We start from the raw sequence: 25,593 nt of genomic DNA on the forward strand, positions 1-25,593 counted from the left end.
GAGAGACACAAGGACAGTTGTACTGTTACACTGAATGAATGGAATGGAATGGAATGAATGGAAATCATCATACTGTATTCTACGCTTTTGTAGCAAATGGTAGCAAATTTGTAATATCAATATAAACTATAGGCAATTAGTAAATCATTAATAACAAAATAACATTTGTCCCTTTCGAAATGTCAAAACATCAGTCCTCTTTTATTGTAACTGCATGCAAAAGAGCAACCACACCAAATTTTAAAAGAAAGAAAATCATGTGTAATACAATTGCTTTTTGCAGTCTATAGCAACATCTCCATCTTTGTCACCTGTTATTTTACCAACCCCACCATTTTTCTCTGTCTTGGTGCTAATAAAAACTGCAGTGCAACATCTCACAACTGCAAACACGTGGACTCATTAAAAGGCTCTTGATGATTTACTGCACCACTTGACCTTTCGTGTGCTGGGCCTCTCTAAACCAGCACGAGATCGATCGCCCTAAAGGCCACAATATTCCCCTCATCTCCCAGAGGCTCTGAAGATCTGGACCTCTGGGGATTCCATCAAAAGCCTACACAGTACTTCAATACAGATTATGGGTGAAAGTGAGCATCGTACTGAGGGACCGAGCACTTGTGACAAACAACAATGTGACAAACAAGCTGTAAAGTGATGCAGAAATATATTAATGCATTAAAATTGGTATGGTGGAAAGTGTAGCTCTGTAGGACTCAAACAAACTGTAAGGCTGAGCTGTTAATGAGGCCTTTGCTAACTCAACGCATGGCTCTGAATGTGTAATGAGGAACTATTAAAATGTCCCTGAAACTCAGTATAGCTAAATGCTTTCTCGCTGGCTCTGTTCAAAAACCTATGTGAGCTGTCTATACAGTCAGCAGCCTTCACACGCAGCATGCAAACTAGTTTGGAATGCACTGCATTAGCAGAAAATGCACCAAACTAAATTGTTATGGGTTTGGCAAGATTTTTTCATGTATAAAGGCATCATTTAAGTGATCAAAGATATTATAATATTGTGAAATATTATTACAATTTAAAATGACTGTTTTCTATCTGAATATATCATAAAATGAAATTTATTCCAGTGATGCGCAGCTGAATTTTCAGCATCATTACTCCAGTCTTCAGTGTCACATGATCCTTCAGAAATCATTCTAATAGGTTCTGATTTGCTGCTCAATAAACATTCCTGATTATTATCAATTGTGAAAACAGTTGTGCCTTTTTTTTTTTTTTTTGGCAAACCATGATACAGTTTTCTTCAGGATTCTTAGATGAATAGAAAGTTCAGAAGAACAACATTTATTTGAAACCAAAACCTAACATTATAAATTAATTTCCTGTCATTTATGATACATTTAATGCATCCTTGCTGGAAAAAAAAAATGAATTTCTTTAAAAATAAAGAAATAAATAATAATAAAGAAATAATAAATATACAACTTTTGACCATTAGTCTCTGTGATTAATTTTTAAATTGAACATTGCATATAAAAAAAAAAATTAATAAAAGTGAAGACTGAACCTAATGGTGCTGCTGCTCTGAGCAGTTTGTGATCAGAATCTCCTCATTGATTTAATTCTCTTTTCAAGTCAGATTGAAGGCCAACCACCAGCTGTTATCTTACCCAGAAATTTGACAAAAGGTCTAAATCCATAATGAAGGTGCACCAGGCAATGATATTACAAAGACATTCAATAGGTCAAAAATAAATGAAAGAAGCTTTGTGAAAACAATATACCGTAATCACAGACATTGCTATCCAGACGGGATTAGATTTCTCAGAGCAGGTCATTTGATCTGTAATTTTGTGCAGGAAAATTACAGACTTGTTTGATTTTGGCAGAACAAAAGTCACAAAGCAAGTCTGTAAAACACACATTTGGAGAAATGTAGCATCACATCACTTGCTCATCACTGGAGGCTCTGCAGTGAATGGGTGCCGTCAGAAAGAGAGTCCCCAAAACAATTTCCCCCCAGAGAAGAAGTCCATCCCCTGTTGTCCTCTCACATCAAAATCCACCAAAATATTTGTTTAGAACTGTTTTTCTGCATGTAAACAGTGCTTGATCTCCTGATTCAGATGAGTTAGACTTTTTTCACTGGAGAAAGCAATGTTATGTATAAAGGAATTTTATTTCAGGTTTTGAATTTGTTTCTTGCACGCACACAGATTTTGGCTTCAACTGATGAGCTGGAGTGGCTGTGGATTATTGTGAAGTATTTATCAGCTGTTTGGACTCTCATTCTGACGGCACCCATTCACTGCAGAAGATCCGTTGGTGAGCAAGGGATGCAATGCTACATTTCTCCAAATCTGTTCTGATGAAGAAACAAATCTCGAATGGCTTAAAGATGGCTACATTTTCAGCAAATTTTCATTTTTGGTGAACTGTTCCTTTAAAATCTTGGCTGCGTAGGCCATTCAAACTCATTTCTCTTACTCATCCGTTCTGTCGTCGAGTATGTAAATGCTTTTAATTATCGGTATGCGTAGTGTGTGTGAGGGTGAGATACGGCCTTGAACGTTCATTTGAGGATAATTACTCTCAAGGTTGAGCTGATCTCCAAACACATTTACAGTGGCTCATCAGAGGCATTTCTCCACCTGTCTTTCAGCTCGGTGACAGTTAGACGCTGTCTGAGTGTTTGATCATCTGTACTCCTCCCTCTCCTTCTCTTTTTCTCTACTTCTTGTCCTGCTCTCAGGGAATGGAGAAATACACCTCTTTATCTGTCCTTTCAATGTGTGGCAGAGGAATTATTCATCTGAACCTCAGAGATGAGGTGGGAAAACATGCAGAAGTAGTGTGATAAAGAGAGTGAAAGCTGTAGAACAGAGAGGCACTGTTCAGAATAGTACACTAACATACTGCTTGTATGCTGTATTGCAGTGTGCAGTATGTATACTGTGAATTTCTGTGTAAGGAATACCCAGATGGTGCGCAAGGAATCTGCAGAATTTTCGGTGTTGATTTTGACTGAAAAGCTTTAAAATTCTGCAAAATAGACTTAAATTCTGTGTCTTAATTCATCCAACCTCACAACATTTCAAACATGCATGACTTGTTCTGTGAAGGATAAAAGATGAGTCATAGTAGTGGATCGTTTGCATGCAATTAGACCCCAACTGTGACTAAAGTGCTTAAAAAAAAATCAAACGAAGACATCATAAAAGTTGCTATAATTCCACGTTTATGGAAATCATACAATAGGTATGCTGTTTGTGAGAAACAGACTAAAACTGAAATTTGTGATCAAATTTTACGATATGTTTAAAGATGTTTCTCCTGTTTATGGTTTCTTATTTTGATATATGTTCAAAAATACTGCACTTTAAATTAGCTACTTTTCATAAGCAGGTTGTAGTACATCTAAGTACTTCGTAAAAAGAGAAAATGTTGCTTAATAACTTTAAATATTTAAATGAATATAATATTAAAACTATTATCTTTGTGCAAGTTAAATATTAATGTTTAGAGAAGATTTAAGATTAAATCTAACCGTTGTAAGATGGTTTGAATATATTTTTATTAGTATTTTACATATTAAAAATAATAGCTAACTAACTTCTTGTTTAACTTAAAATGAATATTATGCTTGCATATAAGTTCATATTTACTGTATATGCTTGCTGTAAGCTAGTAGTCCATTCAGAAGAGAAGGCAGGAAGAAACAGAGAGCCTGACAGTAACTCATTTGCACTTATATTGGCACTGAAGCTGTTTGAGCTCGACACATGACAGCAGCTCTGCCTTCAACATCCGCAGTTCATGTGCGCGCTTGCTGTCCATTAACTTGTTCAACATTCTGTCAAAATGCATATGAATGTATAGGTAAAAGTGAACATTATAGGTCATTTCCCTTTTAAATGCATGTTTTTAAGTACCTCATACCTCAATTAATATGATCTTATAAAAGCTGTGTGTATAATAGTGTGTGGTGTTACTCACAGGCATGGTCTGACTCCCGTGCAGCCCACCGATGGCAGACTGAGCCTCGGTGTGTGTTGAAAACTTTACAAAGGCACAACCTGCAAAACACACACACACACACACACACAAAAGAAGAGCAGAGAAATAATGAGGAAGACTGGTGGAGGTTATCAGCAGCGGAGTGTGTGTCTCTGGGGAATGCAACACTGGAGATGAGAAAGAAGACGTGCACATGCACACAAACAAAACACCTCTTAGAGCATCCATATATGCACTATGTATGATTTATTTTATGACTGTTTCTAACCGGATTAAGCTTACTGTACTGTATTTGATATGCAAGTTTCTAAGGCTCGACATGATCAAAACTCAGCTAAAAAAACAATTGTACATAATCTTTGACAGAGAGTTTAGGCTTTTTAGTAAGTGAAAGGTATTTTAGTGTAATAAACAAATGTCCACCTTCAGCTCATGCAGTCAAATCTTTACTGATTTTTATAAAGTCAACATAAGAAAAATATGAACACTGGACTGAAGCAACTTCATCTCTCAATCATCATTGTATTAAATTATATGTTTTGATCATAAAACTAAACATTTACATTTATTCATTTAGCAGAAGCTTTTATCCAAAGCCACTTACAAATGAGGACAGTGGAAGCAATCAAAAACAACAAAAGAGCAATGAAATACAAGTGCTATAATAAGTCTCAGTTAGCTTAATGCAGTACACATAGCAAGTTTTGTGTTAATCATATAATAAAAAGAAAACAGATAGAATAGAAAAATAATAGAGCAAGCTAGTGTTAGAGGGCTTTTTTTGCTTTTGTTAATTGTATGATAAATAGAATCAATACAAAAAGATTAGAGAAGCAGGTCTTTTTTTAAGAAAACAAGCAGTTAGTAAACAAAATAGAGTGCAAGTCTAAAAGGGGCAAGTTTATTAATTTTTTTTGTTTTTTATTTATAAAGAAATTAATTAAAATAGTGAGTGTTGGAGTTGGAGCGTCAAATAAAGATGGAAGAGATGTGTTTTAAGTCGATTCTTGAAGATGGCTAAGGACAATGCTCGGATTGAGTTGGGGAGGTCATTCCACCAGGAGGGAACATTTAATTTAATTTAAAGTCCGTAAAAGTGACTTTGTGCTTCTTTGGGATGGCACAATCAAGCAACGTTCACTTGCAGAATGCAAGCTTCTAGAGGACACATGAGTCTGAAGTAATGAATTTAGGTACTGTAAATGGGTGCAGAGCCAGTGGTAGTTTTAAAGGCAAACATCTATGTCTTGAATTTTATGCGAGCAGCTATTGGAAGCCAGTGCAAATTGATAAACAGAGGTGTGACATGTATTCTTTTTGGCTCATTAAAAATTAATCTTGCTGCCGCGTTCTGAATTAATTGTAAAGGTTTGATAGAACTGGCTGGAAGACCTGCCAAGAGAGCATTGAAATAGTCCAGCCTGGACAGAACAAGAGCTTGAACAAGGAGTTGTGCAGCATGTTCTGAAAGAAAGGGCTTGATCTTCTTGATGTTGAATAAAGTAAATCTGCAGGATCGGACAGTTTTAGCAATGTGGTCTGAAAAAGTCAGCTGATCATCAATCATTGAGGTTTCTGGCTGTTTTTGAAGGAGTTATGGTTGATGAGCCTAACTGGATGAAGGTGATCTGTTAGCCAAGCCAAAAAAAGTAAATGGCATTAAAATCTGAGAAATTCAAAAGAGCCAGTAGTAGTTTGCATTACTGAAAATTAATGTCTGTCATTTAACATTTTTTGAAAAAAAGTTTTTTACAAAATATTGGCAAATGTTGTTGAGTTGTCTCATCATTTTTAGCTGTTTACACCTTACCTCAGCTCGCATTCAAATGCCGCGCAGCTCTGCTTCTGTGATGTGTGAGCAGTAAATCCCACCTCTTCGATTTGATTGGCTAAAACATTCAGAGCCACTGCTGCTGCGCTGAACCAGAACACGCTAAATTAATTTGAATGTTTGACTCAAGCGGGCTGAGCGGGCCATTACATGCCAGGCTTTGCAGTAATAATCACAACATATCCGTGCATTGAAAGGTCACATGATCGAACGGCACAGCTGATCATCAAATCTTAATGATTTCTTGTTGAGTGCAAAACCTTTCACATCGTTTCTCTCTTCACACTTTTCAAACACGATTGACCTCTCTTGCTCTCCCTTAATGGACACAGCGATCGCAGTCGGTGTAAATAATTCCTGCCCAGACCGAGCCGGGGTTTGTCAGGTGATATCGGCACCCGCCGTTCTCCAGAATGGTTTCTGCCATGTTTGCACTGAGAAACCCCATCACAAAGCGTCGGCTTGACGTGCACGTGTTCGAATAGACTGACGTGGTGAAATTGAATGTGTAAATAAAAGCATTTCTGCTCAAGGTTGAATGCTGCTTTTCTGTTTGTTTTTACTTTGTCTTTTTCTATAGAAGGTCACTATTTATGTATTTATTTTTTACACTGAATATAAAATACACCTCAGACTTTACCCTGAAAGACACGCGGATGTCTGTCAGTCACTAGCGAGCTCATAAAACTGCTGTGAATGCTGAAGAAAGAAAGAAAACTCACCTTTACTGTTTCCATCAGGGCCTCGTAATACGGTGCACTCTTCAATCACTCCGTAGGGCTCAAATAGGCGGTACACGTCCTCTTCTGTCTGCTGCTTATTCAACATGCCCACAAACAGCTTCCTGTCCTCTGAAACACAAACACACAAAGAGAATATATACTTCTACTGTATCTCCACACACAAAAATGGCAAGAGGACAGAAAATCATAGAGAAGATTAGATATTTAGGCCACAAAAATCAAATTTGCAGTTTGCAGACTGAATCATAGTCCTGGATAGTGTCAAATAATCCCAAGACAATTAAAAATCAACCATTGTTGCTGGCTGCACTTAAAAGAAACATACCACATCAGTGGAGTCCGTTTCACAAACAAATGACACTGATGAACAAATGACTCTTTTGAATTGATTCTTTAAATGGATCAATCAAAAAGACTCACCAACTGCTGCTTAAAGGGGTAGTTCACCCAAAAAAGAAAATTCGGTCATTAATTACTTCATCAGGGGGCTCTCGGAAGGCTTCAAAAATATCTTAATTTGTGCTCCAAAGATGAACGAAGGTCTTACGGGCTTGGAACGACACGAGGATGAGTAATTAATGACAGAATTAACATTTTTGGGTGAACTATCCCTTTAACTGTTTGAATCACTTTAACGAATGACTCACTGAATCAGAGCATTTATTAAATCACATCAGATTCATTCAATGATGTCAGAATCAAAATGTATAATATATAATGTATAATACATATTATATGATATTTAGATATGTTTTAAAAAATACATAAAAACAAATAACTAAAAAAATATGTAAACATTCACAAAAGATGCGTTTTTTGTCGTAGGCTACACTTGCGAACATAATTAAATAATGCAAATATTACAGTACAAATACAAATATCAAAATGAATATACAAATATTTTAGACATGTATATTTAAAATAAATGCATAAAAATAAACTAAAATAGAAACAATTTAATAAATAAATATTTTTAGTTTGTAAAACATGTTAAAACATATTGGAGTCTGAATTCTATCATAAGGTCTGGTTTGTGCATTTAACAGGCCTGAGGCTTCAGCAGACTTCATCATCTTTATGAGTCCAGGTCTGGTCTCTCCCCATCAGCACTGAGCTATATACAGCAACACACTAACGGCCAGAGACACAGACGGAGAGCTGCGTCTATAGAAAGCATCAGTAAAACGCCATCAAGAGCTATGCAAGGCCAAAACCTGGACGGACACACACACACACACACACACACACACACACACACACACACACACACTTCTTGGCCCTGATGGAAACAGTAAAGACTACACATCCTTCACTAAGCTCTCCTCTGGGATGTGTTACATCTGTGAAGCTTTCACTTAGCTGTAGAAAACACTGGCATGTATTCCAGCATTGTAACACCTTATCCCAGAATAAAATACATGCAAATAGTTTTTATTTCAAAAATGTTTTTAATGTTATTTTAGGTTCCTTGAGATATTATTAGTCTTTATTTTAATATTTTTATTTTTACATTTTAAGTTACATTGTTATTAATACTGTTGTGTGTTTTATTCATTTTAACTTTATTTTAAATATAAATATCAATTTATATATATGTATATAAGTATTCGTGTGTGTGTGTGTGTGTGTGTGTGTGTATATTTGATGCAAAGAAATATGTAAGATTTATTTTAAGGGTGTGGCAGAAGAGTTGGGTCAGTTTGTATCAGAAATATCATAATGAATCTGATTCTTAAAAGTGGAGCTCTCACGTTTTCATTGGTGGGTGGATCTCCATCAGATTGTGAACTGATAACCACATGATTGAGTGTCACAAATCCAGTTTTTTTGTCCTTGCTGTTCAGCATCCCGATTGAAATCAGTGCTTTCTCTGTGTTCTGTAAACTGTACGTGTGTGTACGTGGCCTGAGTTTGAGTTGTTGATGTGCTGCTTGTGTTACAGATACAGAAATAAACACACACCAGCACAGCATATATAAAACAAGACTCTCAAGATATCTCACAGCGACAAACTCTCTTACCATCCAAACACTCATTCCCACTGCTGTTTACCCTTGAATCCAAGTTGCATCATCTGTGTGTGTGTGTGTGTGTGTGTTCAGTGCTTTTGAGGCAGTAAGTCTTTGAGATCTCTCTGCGCTGCTGGTTGCAGACTATTGCAGTTGAGTTGCAGTGCTGTGGATCCGTGACCTGTAGCCTTTAATGAGAGAAACCACCTCACACACACACACACACACACACACACACACACACACACACACACTGCTGCTCTCTAGAAATGAACCGTAGGAAAGAGAAATCACAATGATATCTCTTTGTTATTTTAATTGTGGCTTCTCGACTGCAGTGGAAACAAATGAAGAATAAATTGACACTTTTGCTTAAGTCTCCTGTTTCTCAGATGTTTCTCCTGAGAAAATCAAACAATAATCTCACGTCTCTACATTTTCTGAGATTTCAAAAATGTCTCTTACACTGTTCAATAAAGGGATTCACAACATTTTTCTAATTTATTCTATTTTTATTTTCCATTTGAGTTTAGGTTTTAGTCATTTTCTTTTTTATTTAAATAATTCTATATATAAAAATAGTTTTAATAATTTAATTATTTATACTAAAACTAGTTGCAGATGCAACATTTCTAATGTTCATTTAAGTTGTAAAAGTTTTTCATCTAATATTTTAATTTATCTAATGTCTTATTTCATCTTCATTTAAATGACCAAAAATTGTTCTAATAGTTTTAGTTAACAATAATAACTTAAGACTCAGATCTGCCAAGCAAGTCTGAAATAATTTTGAGATTTTAATATAAAATCAAAGATTTCTCATCAGATGATCTGGGTTGCCCCACATTCCCCACATTTTTAGCTCTATATTTCACTATAGTTCTATATTCTATTATATATGAAATCAGTTTTTTTTCCTGTCTATATTCTGAAGGTTTTTACAGAAGGGTTTGTTCATATAGCTTTTGCCAGATTTTACACATAATTTTTCTTAACAAATGGTGAAAATGTATTATTGTATTATAAAATGTATTATTTGTATTATGTATTATTATGTATTATAATAATTAATGTATTATTTTCTGGCTGTTGCCAGTATTTTCTGATTTGTGCAAAGATAAAAAGAGCCATCCAAAATCCTCTCAGTAAAAAAAAAATATTTTGACTGTAATTTGTCAACAACTTGCATATAGTTCAAAATGCATAAACAGTTCAACTTTTACCCCATTCACCTGTAAAAGAAATAGAGATGAAGAAATCAGAGGTAAAACATCGGCCACGCAAGATTCAGAAAATAAAAAAGTTATATTCACATGATTAAATAATTATAAAACTGACTTTAGTAATTTTAGGAGAAACATCTGGAATAAAGTTAAATATTAAATAAAAGCAACTAAAATATATATATTAAAACTGCACTGTGCAACCACTCAGAATAGCACAGCTCCTAAACACTAATAACTAACAGACAATCCTGTCCATCTAGATGAGATACTCAAACAAACAACGGTGATTTCGTAAGCACCACAGTCCCAGTGTTTTGGGAAATCAACCTTACTTAAAAGTTGTCTCTGCATATTAAGCTGGGACAGAAGAAAGTATTTTAAAGGCAGCATCTCAAGAGCAACCTGTGAGCAATAAAAAGCTCCTCTCGGTAACTGTCACTTTGATTGACAGACACACTCAATTGCTGATGATGCAGATAAATTACCTTATCCGTCAATAAACGCTTACTACAGAGACACCATATTTACAATTTATATTAGACCACTGAAGCGTCTCTCTCTTTCGTGCCAGATTCAGCTGGCCACAATTCTAATTATCCACACAGACCTCCTCATTTGCTTCTCATTAGCATGTTGAATATTCATGAGTCTAATCTGTTAGCCCCTCCCTCCCAGGGGTCCGTCGGAATCTACACACACCAGCTCTGTTCCAAAACCTAGTGAGCTGCTTTACCAGATGTGGGTAGAGTACCCAAAAACTGTACTCAAGTAAAAGTAAAAGTACTTCTAGAAATATTTACTCAAGTAAAAGTAAAAGTACTAGTCTTGAATAGTTACTTGAGTAAGAGTAAAAGAGTATCGGATAAAAAATCTACTCGAGTAGTTAGTTACTAGTTACTTTGGGTCATATATACTGAGCCTATTTTTATTTAGATATATAGATAAAATGTATGTAATGTATGTGTGCGTGTATAAATGTATATATTTCATCAGCCTTTACTCCAGTTTATGTAATTTATTATAAAACCCTGTCTGTTTACTTAAGTAACAGATATAGGTGTCATGCCATAATATATTTTTAATACGACTGACTTTATATTAAATGTGAATTTAACATTGAAAGTTAATGTGATATAAATATTGCTACTAATCTTTCATTGTTCAGAAAGAGAGCAAATAACATTTACATTATTAAAGATCATTTTCACTGACAGTCTAGATTTCAATCACTCTCAGAAACTCCCATTAAAATCACTGAAACTGTTAACACTGTGAAATCAATATCTTAATTAAAGATTCGTACACACATCTGCACTTTGTTGTTTCTGACGAGAGAATTCGTCAGAAAGAGGTATTCAGTCAGCGAGCGAGTGAAGGAAGCACCGGCATTTTAGCGATGACTCATCTGAACGCCTCTGATTGGCCAATGCTTTAATAAGCTCAAAAGAATCATGTGTGATTGGTTATAATGCGCAGTGCTGTAAAAACACATCTATCTCTGGCTCAGCGCCAGCAAGCAATCACAGATCTGAATTTAGCAGCTGATAATATGACTCGCTGAACGTACTTGCACCAGTGTGATTGTATTAAAATTAATAAAATCTTAATCGGCTATTTTTTGTCTTTTGGAAGCTGCATTCAACTTGACTCCCCTCTGTTATAAGCCACACACGTACAACAAACTAATGTCACAGTGGTATCGTGTACTGTAATCGAATGTAGCCCAAGTTATTACCTGTTAAACAGTAGACAGCACACGCGGTGTTCATCTAATAAGGATCTCCATCGCTAGCAAATAATAGCCTTTGCAGATTTCAATTCAGTGCAGTTCCAGCCACGTTTTCAACGCACTTTCTGTTCTTAAACGTTACAACTCCGAGTGAACCACTTCAGACGCTCAGCGCGTGCGGCAGGGAACTGAACGACTCATTCAAACTGATTCATGAACCAATTCACTCGTTTGCCAATTGGTTTGATCAAGCCTTTGAACAGAATTGACTCAAAAGAATGAATCATTCGCGAATGGGCATCGCTCATTGCCCAGAGAAAAGTAGACGGCGCGTTTGGAATAAACTGAAGCATTATAACATTTATTGCATTAAGATAAAGTAACGAGAGGAGCGTCGCCCACAGTAACGAAGTAAAAGTACAGATTTTTCCCCAAAAATGTACTCAAGTAAGAGTATAAAGTACCCATCTTTAAATATACTCCGAAAAGTATTCGTTACCCCAAAAAATTACTCAAGTAAATGTAACGAAGTAAATGTAACTCGTTACTACCCACCTCTGTGCTTTACACACATGTACATGGCACCTCGAAACTGAAGGATTTGATGCCTTAAAGGAACATTTCTTCCCCCAAAATATACTCCATCCAAAACATAAATGAGGTTCTTCATGGGAACAGATTAGGAAAAATGTAGCATTCCATCACTTGCTCACTCATAGATTCTCTGCGGTGAATGGGTGCCGTCACAGTACAAACAGCAGATTGCTTACAGACAATGCTACATTTCTCCAATTCTGATGAAGAAACAGTCATCTACATCTTGAATGGCCTGAGGGTGAGTACATCTTCAGCAAATCTGAACTATTACTTTAAAAAAATGTCTAAAACAGAGCTATTGAATAGCTTTTCAAGCATTGGAAAAGCATTTCCTTTTCATTTCTTTGGAGCGTTGCATTAATGTGTGATGAAAAACCCATTGGTTATTGTTTCTGTGAGCTCTCGGAGAAAAGAAAGAGAAAGACATTAGAGAAACGAGTGGAAGAGAAAGGAGAAACGGTACATGGAGGAAAACGGAAAAGGCAAGGAGAGATGATGCAAGGATGAGTTAAACGCATGCAGTCCTGAGCTCTGCTGCTTTGTGCTGGAGGGAACATTAATGTTCAAGACCTGTTTGGCAATAAAGGACACACACACACACACACCAACACACGTTTAAAATGTGCCATTGGGGATTGGAGTAAAAATGAGAAGCGGTGTGTGTGCATTCTCTTTTTCTAAATTGGCTATAATGTCTGGGTTTTAGTTCCCAAAAGAACCTTTCAGTGATCATTTCTTAAAACAAGCATTTTCTCTAAGTGTGAAGAACATTTGAACAATCTAAAGAACCTTTTTCCACTATAAAGAACCTTCTGTGGAATGAAAAGTTTCCATTGATGGGTCATCGATGCCAATAAATACGCTTTATTTCTAAGAGTGTAATTTTATGTTTCTAACATTAGCTATTGAAGCAGAGTGCCTCATTTCTCAAAAACTCCTCTTGTACAAAGTCATATCAGCAAATCCGATGTTAGCAAACCACAAATCTCAATGTGACTGACAGGCTGAGACCAACTCAAAGACTTCTGATTGGCTAAACAAGCGTGTGTTTTTGGGCCTAGGGCCGTCACACTGACAGGTGTGATTTCTCAGGACACTTATTTCAGTGATGTCTGTCAGGAAGTGGGACATTTTCTGTATGCTGTTCCATAAAAATATTGCTTACGGCACATTTAAATAATACAACACTGGCACACACACACACAGGCACACTGTTTTGCTCAGTATGTAATCTCGGTTTGCCTCAGACTGACAGAAAACTCGCCGCAGATCAAATAAACGCCTTTATTAATAAATCAGGAGACATTAGAGTCTGTCAAACAGTGTTTGATGATGATAGAGCGGCGGGCAGAGACTGCAGATTTTCTACAGCGCTCGGACATTTCATCCGTCTGATCCTCATCCATAAAGCATTTCACTGTGACATTACATCAGACACAACCAGATGATCTGCACCCATTTACACCAGTGGTCAACCAATATGTGTGATGCCGACTTTGACAATGGATTAAAAAATAAATGTGTAAAAGAAACATAGTTATACTTTAGATGACAGTATTTTTCACAAATAAATAAATATTTAGTAAAATTGTAATATATTTAAAAAAGTAAACTCTGTAACCAACAGGGCACTCAGTATTCTAGGAAGTTTATGTGCATTGGGAAACATATTTTTCAAGTAAAGCCAGGATAACCCTCATTTTACATACAGCACACAGTGAAAATGACATGAATATGACAGTGGACAAATGTATATAGCGCAGCATAATTTGAATTCACAAGTTTAAAGTTTAAAGCATTCAATTCACATGGAATGACCATAAAATTACTTAAGACCAATACAAAGAAAGGATTTTTAGAAATCTTTGCCAACTGAAAAACATGAACATGAACATACTTTGCCTGAATTACTGCAGCAATGCGGCGTGGCATGGAATCGATCAGTCTGTGGCACTGCTCAGGTGTTATGAGAGCCCAGGTTACTCTGATAGTGGCCTTCAGCTCTTCTGCATTCTTCAGCTCTTTACCGCATCTTCCTCTTCACAATACCCCATAGATTTTCTATGTGGTTAAGGTCAGGCGAGTTTGCTGGCCAATTAAGAACAGAGATACCATGGTCCTTAAACCAGGTGCTGGTAGCTTTGGCACTGTGTGCAGGTGCCAAGTCCTGTTGGAAAATGAAATCTGCATCTCCAAAAAGTTGTTCAGCAGCAGGAAGCATGAAGTGCTCTAAAACTTCCTGGTATACGGCTGTGTTGACCTTGCACCTCAGAAAACACAGTGGACCAACACCAGCAGATGACATGGCACCCCAAACCATTACTGACTGTGGAATCTTTACACTGGACCACGAGCAAAGTGGATTGTGTGCCTCTCCTCTCTTCCTCCAGACTCTGGGACCCTGATTTCCAAAGGAAATGCAAAATTTACTTTCATCAGAGAACATAACTTTGGACCACTCAGCAGTAGTCCAGTCCTGTTTGTCTTTAGACACTTCTGACGCTGTCTGTCGTTCTTGTGCTTGTACACTTTTTTTCTGCCACATCTTTTCCTTCCCTTCGCCTCTCTATTAATGTGCTTGGACACAGAGCTCTGTGAACAGCCAGCCTCTTTTGCAATGACCTTTTGTGTCTTGCCCTCCTTGTGCAAGGTGTCAATGGTCGTCTTTTGGACAACTGTCAAGTCAGCAGTCTTCCCCATGATTGTGTAGCCTACATAACTAGACTCAGAGACCATTTAAAGGCTTTGCATGTGTTTTGAGTTAATTAGCTGATTATAGTGTGGCACTAGGTGTCTTCAGTTTTGAACCTTTTCACAATATTCTAATTATCTGAGATACTGAATTTGGGATTTTCCTTAGTTGTCAGTTATAATAATCAAAATTAAAAGAAATAAACATTTGAAATATATCAGTCTGAGTGTAATGAATGAACATAATATACAAGTTTAACTTTTTGAATGGAATAAGTGAAATAAATCAACTTTTTGATGATATTCTAACTATATGACCAGCACCTGTATACAAATATATATATATATATATATATATATATATATATATATATATATATATATATATATATAGTAGTGCTGTCAATCGATTAAAAACTTTAACTAGATTAATCACACATTTTTTCTGTGATTAATCGCAATTAATCGCAACAAAAAAAGAAATGTTTTTGTACGTTTTTAATATATTTTTAATGTAATAATTTCACAGTTAAATTTAAATACTTGTTTAAATGGCATCTTTTTATGACTGAAGGCCAGTATTACTGATATTAATACAGCTACTGATTTTTTTTTTTTTTTACATTTATTATTACACTGTAACCCTTTACTGTAAATTTACAGCGAATTTCTTACAGAATTGTACTGTATTTCCATAATACAGTATAAGGCTGTATAATTTACAGAACAGCTGTAAATATACAGCACATTTCTGTTTTCCTCCCGATAAATTCGTAATACAGTATCAGACTGTAAATGCATTGCATTGTGGGATTGGTTTTATTCGCGCTCAAATTCAGATGACACATGACGCCAACTGATGTGCCAACTGTGTGAGTTTTTGTGAGTTTGTAATTAATCTTTAAGCTTTTTGGTTCGTGTGAGCTTCGTTTCATGTAAGCTTTTGTGTGCGTCTTTCAAATATGAGTTGCCTGTGACGCAGCAGAAACGGTTAACGTCACATGAACTTCATGAAGACGGGAGGAAGAATCGGTCATGCATCTGTGAGCAAAAGTGGATTTTAGAACTTGAGAAGACTGTTCAACTGACTGATACGGTAAGCCAATCTATTTTTATTTATTTATTGAGTTCGGTTTTCTACATCGTTTAAGTTAGACGAATAAATTAGTTTGATTTTGCGAACGTGGTTTTGTACTGCGAAAAAAAACCACTCCTTCTTTACCAAGTACGTTAACTTAACTTCGAAATTTCACACAGACTGCATACCATTTCTGCTTATATATTTATATAAGTTATATTAAATAAAAATCGCGAAAATAAAAATCACTCGTTCCACCGAGTGATTTACCATGTCATTTGGATGATCTGCTTTTTTTTTTCTCTTCGTTTCAGGTTTTACAATCTGGTGAAAAAACCAGTGCTAAAGGAAGTGCTTTAGTAGTGTCTAGTCCACGTGCAAAAATGCCATGGTGTCAGTTCTGCGATTGTACTTTTGAATCGTTGTCAGCATTTTGCCAGCACATGAAAATCCATAGTCATGTTCCAAATTCTGTTTTCAAATGTGATATTCCGGATTGCTCCAGAACATTTAAAAAGTTCACTGCTTTCAAAGCTCACATATTCAGGTATCACAAAGACAGGCCCTCAAAGTCATCTGTTGAGCAGTTAGGAATTGATGCCTTAGTGTGTGATATTGGTACATGTCAAGAAAAGTGCAATGATTTGAAAAACTTCGTTTTACACTTGAAAAATCATATCAAAGAAGGCACCAGAGTGCCATGTCCATTTACATGCAACAAACAATTTTCTGTAGCATCTACATTGACTTCATTTATCCATAAAACATCGAAACTCTTCAGCAGAAAGTTTGCGTCATAGTATACTGCAGTCAAATGTTTCAGTACAGATGCCGCATGGTGAGGCATCTAACATGGCCGAACACTCACATCCACAGTCTGAATTCTTTGATTGTGGTGATGGCAGGGAGCAGTTGGAGAATGCACTTTTGCCAGATAATGCAGATGAATCTCTTTTTTTGAAAAACATGAATTTTGTTTTGCAGAAGAATGATGAGGGAATTGTGTTTGGGAACATTCAGTTAATTATTGACAATTGCAATGTGTATTTTGTCACAAAGAAAAGTCAGTCTTTTTGTTTTATAGACCAGGGAGTTCATTGCTTGAAACCACAAGATCAAGGCTACCTATGCATAAATCAAGACAGTCTACTGGATTACTATCCTCTGCCTGAATATTAATTGTGAGGCTTGTCAGTAATTGTTCTCCATCATTCCTTCCCAATTTTAGAATAATGTCTGGAATGAAAGAAGTCCTGAAAGATGCTGTATTGTTGGTGTTGGCAAGCCTATCTCCAGATGTAACCAACCAGCTTGTTGAGAAGCTCATGGGCCAAGGTGTCGAAGGCTTGGATGATTTGGTTTATGTAAAAGAAGATGACATTTTGGAGTTTATAAGACCTATCCAATGCAGAAAACTTCTTAGTTCATGGAAAAATCAAGGTAAAGATAAAGTTGATGTAAAAAAAGTTTAAGTAAACCATTTTCAGAAAACAAGACATAATGTTTACTTGTATAGTTTATTATTCTTGATGTAATAACTTGTAGTTATTTGTCTGGAATCTAGACAAAATAGTAACTAAGAAAAGCATTTTTTGCAGTGGGGTGTTGTTTCAATATTGTGACTTTTTTCAGGAAGAGAATGGTGATGGTATGAGAAATATAAAACAGATTTTAATTGGCAACATATGTATGGAAGAATCAACTGTGTTCAGCAAAATTGTGTGGTTGTGAAGTCCAGCTAACTAACTCTAACACTACTTTCATTTAACCAGGGAAAACTATTCCTCTAAATAGGAAATTGCTCATATAAATTAAATTTTAGTATTACTGTATTGATGAACCCTACCCAAAAGCACTACTAAGGCAGAATGAAATGGTGTATCCTGTGAACAGAGTTCTTTTAACAGTTATGTAGAATTATGAATAGACAACTAGAACCAAATTGGAACCGACAATAGTTATTTTAAATATTATTATTACTTTTTCATTCTGATTTTTATTTTTATTAAAGGTCAATCTCTGAGCAACCAGCGCTGGATGTTGAGTTTGGAGGGTCAAGTTGTATGTGAAGGAGCACAGCCCAACTTCATCACTGGCCTGGCAGTGCTGTTTGCCTCCTTCTATAATTTCGATTTACAGTACCAGGAAGAGGCAGCATGCACCCTTGAGTTTGTTCAGAGGTAAGTCATTAGCATATTTGACATATGTTTTAGACTGAATTGTCACTAACCTTTGTCTTGACAGTATTTGTTAAGGACTTCATTTTTTTTCAAAAACGTTTTGTACAGCTGACTACTGGGAATAACAACATGGACCTGGTTTCACACACTGCAAAACATGCTTTACTTACTTGTTTCCAGTCTCAAAAAAAAACAACCTTAATTTGGATTAATTCCCTTGGAAAACAAGACATTATATCTTATCTAATTTTACGTATCTAGTAAATGCATCTTGATTTAGGATTTTTTTTAGATATTTGGACAGGAAACCAGACAAAAAGAAAAGCATTTTTTGCAGTGCAGACAGGGCTTAGCTTAAAGGGTTAGTTCACAGAAAAATTTAAATAATGTCATTAATTACTCACCCTCATGTCGTTCCAAACCAAAGACCTCCATTTATCTTCGGAACACAGTTTAAGATATTTTAGATTTAGTCCAAGAGCTCTCAGTCCCTCCATTGAAACTGTGTGTACGGTATACTGTCCATTAGGGGCTGGGTATCGTTCAAAATCTTTCGATCCGGTGCCAATTTCGATACCTCAGATTCGATACCGGTTCCAGGGCCATTTTCACCATGACATTGAGCCAAACACCCCCACCAGAAGCCTTTTCCAAAAGTTGTCAAGTAAATTACCCCACTAATAATGATGACCAGAAGGGTAACCAACTTCTACAGTAGTACAAATAGGTTCTGTACTCCTAAAACGAGGGATTGGAAGGTTTGTAAGTACATCAGGAGTTTATTAAATAACAATTGCCTGACGGCGAATTCTACCGCTAACACAGACGTGGAGTTCACTTCCATGATTTGGTAAAAGCTTGTAAGGGCTTGCGCCATCAACCGGATGAAAAAGTTTTTTGCACAACTTAGTATTTGGATCAAGGTCATGGTGCTAAGGACCCTAGGTTGAAATTTAGTTATATTAATGAAGTCACAAATGTTTGGACTGGATTCGGCAATGTGTGCTCTACATAAACAGGGTTCATGGCTGCATTTCAACTGATACTCTGGAATGGCCCTGATCCAGTACCTGATGAGGGGATTATAATGTTAATATAAGCTGGGTGAATAGTCGTTAAATCTCTCTCTCTCTCTCTCTCTCTCTCTCTCTCTCTCTCTCTCCCTCTCTCTCTGTCTCTGTCTCTCTCTCTCTATATATGCACAGTCTATAATATTTCATTGTGTTTTTTTCCTCTTTTCTGCATTTTAGACGCTTTGTTGACATCAATCCTGAACGTGGATCGAAAGCAAAAACAGGAAAAGTGACTTCAAAGAAAACTGGCCAAGTTGTGCAAAAAAAGAACGCCACTGTAAGCCCACCAGTTTCCTCACTTCTGCGAAAACTTTCAGACTTTGAATGGAACTTTGTTCAGATCCTGTCAGCAAGTACATTAAAAGTAATTATGATTACTGCATCGTTAATTCCATTTATATAATACAACTGCCATTTCTGCCATTTTGAGGTTCTATTCTTTAGATTTCTGAAATTTTTTTGTAAATTTGTTAAAGGTTAACAAGATTACTATATTATAAAGTGTTAAGTGTTCAACTAACATTTTAAATGTAAAAAAAAAACAGCTGGCATTTCAGCCAAATGTGTTTGCAAAAGGCAAATGTCTGGTCGTTGTTTTTAAAATAAATGTTTTAAAACCCAGATAATGTTGTTGGTTTCTATTTTCTTGTTTAAAGTTCACAGTATAATGTTTTCCCTGTAAAAATTTTTTTTTTGCTGTAGACAGTATAACTCCGTAAAATTGTGGTATATACTGTATTTTGTAATTACAGTGCAGTGCTGTAAATTTAGGAAAATACAGTGTGGCTGGCAACCCACCTGCCAGTATTTTACTGTAAATTTATAGTACAACGGTTTACAGAACTAGTACTGTAAATTCTGATTACAGTACTAGTTCTGTAAAAATACAGTATGTGGCTGGCAACCCAGCTGCCAGTATTTTACTGTAAATTTACAGTGAAAAGTTTTACAGTGTAGGCTTCAAAAATATAACAGTTTTTAATTTAAGTAAACTTAAAACAATGCTAACATAAACCCATAATAAATGTCATGTTTACTCCTGCCCTTCCTGTCTTAACAGTTAGGAAATATACAGAAATTTAATAAAGTTATCAAAGTTATATGCAGTCTGCACTGCATAAACTATAAATTAAATAGTTAATCCTTATTAAAGCTACAAAAGTTATTTAGTCAAGAGCAGCGAGTCATTTTCTCTGTTCCCTTTGTTCTTTAACTTTACTGACAGGAAGCTTTATTGGCTGCTGTCCCTTTAAGAGCAGACAGACACGCGGATCTCACCGTTTATATACTGTCTATGGATCTCGCCTCATTCTCTCACAACTCTTTTTGTTCATTTTAGACTTTATATAAATCATTTAAGATTGCTCTTATGAGGATAATCGACAAAACTGGCACTTTGGGATGTTTATTGTTAGTTCAAGCGCTTAAGAGAACTGGATTCTGGCGCCCTGTCTATGCATTGTGTGTGTGTGTGTGTGTGTGTGTGTGTGTGTGTACGTGTGTATGTGTCACATAAGGGCATTCACAGACAGCGCATTCTCTTTTGTCTTGCCGCGCTTGAAATGTTTAAAAGCATTTAAATGAATAAGAGCGTGATCATATAATGTAAAGCTAGCCAACGGATGGCAGAAAATACCGATGCTGCGTTAATTGCGTTAAATATTTTGACACGTTAAACCAGACAAAAATTAAGCGCATGCGTTAACGCGTTAACGTTGACAGCACTAATATATATATATATATATATATATATTGGCCTGTCGCTATTAACAACTCTTACAAAAATCATAATCTAGGTGCAATTTAGTGCACAAGACATCACTGACGAACTCCTACGGGAATATATGAGCTGCCCTTTTCACCCTAATCTTAACAGACAGCAGGAAGGAGACACACTCCTCACAGCTGCAGATCCGGGACAGGCCATCCGGCAGGTGAACGCTTCAAATCTGCAGAACAGCATGATTGCAGACTTTCAAGTCTTTATGTGTCTGTTCTCGACTGAGACGGGAGTATGAACCTGCTCTTGACACAGAAATCAAACCGGCTTATGTGTGTGTGTGTGTGTGTGTGTGTGTGTGTGTGTGTTTGTTTGCAGACAAAGACAAAGAAAGAAAAACTTTTAATCTGTGTAGAGAACAGTCAGCACAGCGTGCTAAACCTCAGATTAACCCGCGACCTTCAGTCCAAACCCTGATCAAATCCATCAAACATCAATCACTGATGAAACTTCAGTCTGACATTAAATGAGAGCAGAATGAGTCGTGTATAGACGGAAATGCTATATGATGTTCATTCAAATCTTCATCCAACCTTGACTTGACTTTGAATCCGGTCTGCGTAACATTCTATGACACCTCAAACTCTTTTAATGTTACCATGCAAAATATACTAGTCATCTGTCAGTGTAAAACTTAAATAAATTAGTTCGAGTTGAACTGATAAAATTACTAAAACTGACAACAAACAAAAAAACAATAAAACAAACAAACAAAGAAAAACCCTGCAAATAAATAAATAAAAAAAACAAATTCCGCTATTGGTAGTACAAAGATGATGGTGACCGTTAAAAACATTTGTTTTTGTTGTTTTATTTGATTCTTTTAGTATGGGATTCATATATGTACTCCTGAAATGTTGGTATATCATGTAAAGCTGGGCGACGTGCAGGTATTGAGAAAGGAGCTTGTGTCTTAGAAAGTAAAAAAGGAATGACAAATGCTCTGACGTGCCGCTCATCTACTGTAATGCTGTCATTTCAGAAGTGAGGACGATCAAATAATCATCTCAGCAGAGAAATCCAGCCGAGCTCCTCAAACCTCCTTTCTCTCCTGTATGAAACCAGATCAGCTCAATCTCTCTTCCCAGCTGAGCCCAGCACACACACACACACACACACACACACACACACACACACACTCATAGTAAGGCCCATCTCAGATGGCCTGCTGGGAAGGTCCCGTTCAGAGCTGCAGTGTAATTATTCCATATCAAACCATCCGCTCTCTGGGAATACAGTGAGTTTGCTGTGACAATACTGTCTCCTCACAGATGTGATAAATGTTACTCTGGACCACAAAACCAGTCATAAGGGTCAATTTTTCTAAACTGATATTTCTATATCATCTGAAAGCTGAATAATAAGTTTGTTTATTAGGATAGGACAATATTTGGCCAAGATACAACTATTTGAAAATCTAGAATCTGAGGGTGCAAAAAAATCTTAATATTTTAATATTTGTAATCTTTAAATTACTACTTTAAAACGAAATAATTCAAATCAAAAACAAAACTCTTTCATTATGTAATCCGTAAAGATGTATTTTATCTATTTCTCCCTGGCATGTCCCGAGGAGATGGCAAGTCAGGATCGACAGTTTCATCTCTGCGACACAGACTCAGAAAACACTAGTAATTAATAAATTATTAAAACATCTCATTAATATTTGTTATTCGTTTTTTTTTTGGGGGGGGGGGGGTGGCTTTCTGTGGCACGTTGAAAAATAACTTACTAGTGTACATTAATGTCATAATATTTTGAGAATAAAGTCAAAGATTTTGAGACTTTGTGTTTTAATATAAATAAACCACAGAGCACAAAGCTTATTGCAATTATTGGGTGGCTTGCATGCTACAAATGATGAATGGACTTGAAAACGTTAAATATTATTTCCAAGCATTTATACCATAAATAAAACAGCATGTGAATAGTCATGTAACGTTAATTACTTCAGAAAAATCAACAATAGGGCCTTTGATTGCAGTGTATGCACACTCAGATTTAACACACTAACATACACAAAGCTATCAAAGTGGCTGAAAACATATCTAAAGAGTTAACTGCTCGCATTCCCTTTCTTCTCATTTAGCAGGCACTTTTATCCACAGCGACTTACAAATGAGCAACTGCTCGGCTGCTTCATTCAGCCTTGGAACACTGCATGGACATTTCTTGCAGCAGAATGTGAACTATTTGTTTCACCTAAAAAAATAAAATAAAAATAAAATAAATAAATAAAAGAACTGACAAATAAAATGCAATCACATATTATAAAGTTGTTTCAAGTGCCATGTGACTGATTATAATGTATTAAAATCTTGTCCAGCATTGGGTAAATGCAAAACTAACCAAGGTTAACATACTGTACGAGTGATAACACATCAAAACAGACTCTACACACACACACACACACACACACACACACACACACACACACACACACACACACACACACACACACACACACACACACACACACACACACACGTTTAGAGATTGCAAAAGCCTTCCAAAATTTTACAAAAGATGGTGGAAAAGGGGAAAAGTGCTGATTTGTGTAACGCAGCAAACGCTCATAAAAATAATGAATGTTTTTTATTACCAAATGTGATCAAACAAAGTGCAAAAGTGCAGAGCAATCTATAAATGCTATGCATGAGGCATTGAGTTTATAACAATATATTTAGCACCTGCTTGAACTTACATCAAAACGCACACATTAGCATTCCACAGTTCTCAGAAGCATGCTTGTGTGTGTCGTCGGGTCTTTCGTGGACATGCTCCGACACCTGCTCTCTAAATGCAGACCTCTCTGAGTCAAGACTTGAATTCTCAGTGCCGCTTTAACATGAATGAACTCACACTGGAGTGGAAGAGACAGAGCGCACGGGTGCTCCCATCCATCATCTCATGACAGACCGACACCAGACCTTATGAGGGAGCAGAGATGCTCACGGGAAAAACACACATGTGCTCCAGAAAAGCAATAGAGGCTCGTAATGAGAAAATATGGAGAGAAAATGAATTCATTTGTTCATATTATCATATACTGACATGTACTGTGATGGGAATCATTAGGTATCTAAACACACAAACACACACACACACACACACACACACACACACACACACACACACACACACACACACACACACACACACACACAAAGAGGTGTGTGACCAGTTATACGTGTGTCTGAGAGAGTCAATATATTGACACTTGATGCTGTCTATTCTATAACATACTCTTCCAACTTCATCTGCGATTGTTTCATCAGATTGTTTGTGTCAAAATGAAAGACTTTCATCTGCTGCCTCTGTGTGTGTGTTTGTGTGTGGCACAACCGGAAGCCAAGAAAAGGATTAAAACAGATGTTTCACTGGTTCATCTGAAAGCCTTTCTCTCCTATTAAAGGACTCTCACATATAGAGTGAGAACTGCAACTGCTCATGTACCAAAGCATCTCCATCTCAACTTAATGTGTTTCATCAGAATGCACAACTTCTGAATGCAGAAAGATGCTTTTTGTTATGCAGTTATAGCATCTTCCAGCAATGGCTAAATGGATCATGCTAACCTGACAAACTTTGAACTTTTGTCAAGTTCTTAATCTGGAAACAGCTATTAACATGGTGGGAATGACTTTGATAAAAGCCAAAAGTGGTTTTGTAGGACTGCACGGCCCCTTCTTGTCTAAATATAATATAATAATTATTGATCAGAATAAGCAATGATTTGGCCTGGACTTGGTCTGAAAGTCAAAAGTCTGGCTGTTTTTTTTTTTTTTTGTCTAAAGATACTGTCAACGTCAAACCATCAAAGTCTTGTGTTGATCTCTCTTACACTTTCTCTCTTTGTCTTTCTCCTTCAAAAACACTCACAGGTGTCCAGACGAACGGCTCCCTTCGCAGATGTAAATCCTGGCATCTCCTTGCCCTTCACGCTCTGTGCCGGCCAGATAAATGAGCGCTTGCATCTTTCATTTATCTCAGAAAAAAACACCCACACTTGGCCAACAGGCATCAGAGTGTAACAACTTCAATTAGCCCTGCTGAATTTACTGGGTCTGGTGTAAGCGCTCAGATGTTCAACATGCAAAAGAATGATAGAAGCTTGTTTAATGAAGTCCTCTTATGACCCAGAGTGTTGTTACAACACTCATTTGATTATAGAGAGCCATTGTATTTAATGAGAAACATTTGCCTTATGTTTGTACCGCTTTATTGGCATTTTCTAAAAGTGGGATTGGGGGGTTGGTGTAAATAAAAAGGATATTCTGGGATGTTTTCACCTTAATGTCCACTTACAGCATCTGTGGCATTCTCTTGATTACCAAAGACAATCATCTCGACCTGTCCCTGAGTTTGCATAAACATAGCAAAAAATGTGTTTACTGTAATACACTTCCAATGCAAACCTAGCAGGCCAGCTGGCAGCACAGCTAATACATGTTTAAAAAAATGCCACCAAAACATGCCATTATTGAAAAACAAAACAAAACAAAACAAAACAAAACAAAACAAAACAAAACAGGTAGCATAATCAGTCTGTTTGTGTAAAGATATATTGTGTAACAAAAACATAAACCATAACAAAATAAAAAACTAAATATGAAAAAAATAATAATTTTATACAATAAAATAAAAAATAATAAACAAAATATGTAAGCAAGTA

At 36.3% G+C, this 25,593-nt stretch overlaps 1 protein-coding gene and 1 long non-coding RNA gene across 2 annotated transcripts in view; one reads left to right on the plus strand and one right to left on the minus strand.

Moving 5' to 3' along the window:
- The window catches only part of LOC132096017 (CUGBP Elav-like family member 5), a 162,550-nt gene that overhangs the window by 29,883 nt on the left and 107,074 nt on the right, over positions 1-25,593 (minus strand). Inside the window, exons 4-5 of the mRNA XM_059501129.1 lie at positions 6,535-6,663; positions 3,961-4,040 (exon numbers count right to left, since the gene is read on the minus strand). Coding sequence (XP_059357112.1) covers positions 3,961-4,040; positions 6,535-6,663 — 209 coding nt within the window. The remainder of the gene's footprint in view (positions 1-3,960; positions 4,041-6,534; positions 6,664-25,593) is intronic.
- On the plus strand, positions 17,429-19,459 carry LOC132096019 (uncharacterized). The gene is made up of 3 exons (XR_009422533.1): positions 17,429-17,609; positions 17,897-18,065; positions 19,316-19,459. It is a non-coding gene; the product is annotated as an uncharacterized LOC132096019 (long non-coding RNA).

Source organism: Carassius carassius, chromosome 20, assembly GCF_963082965.1.
Source record: "Carassius carassius chromosome 20, fCarCar2.1, whole genome shotgun sequence".
Classification (NCBI taxonomy): domain Eukaryota; kingdom Metazoa; phylum Chordata; class Actinopteri; order Cypriniformes; family Cyprinidae; genus Carassius; species Carassius carassius.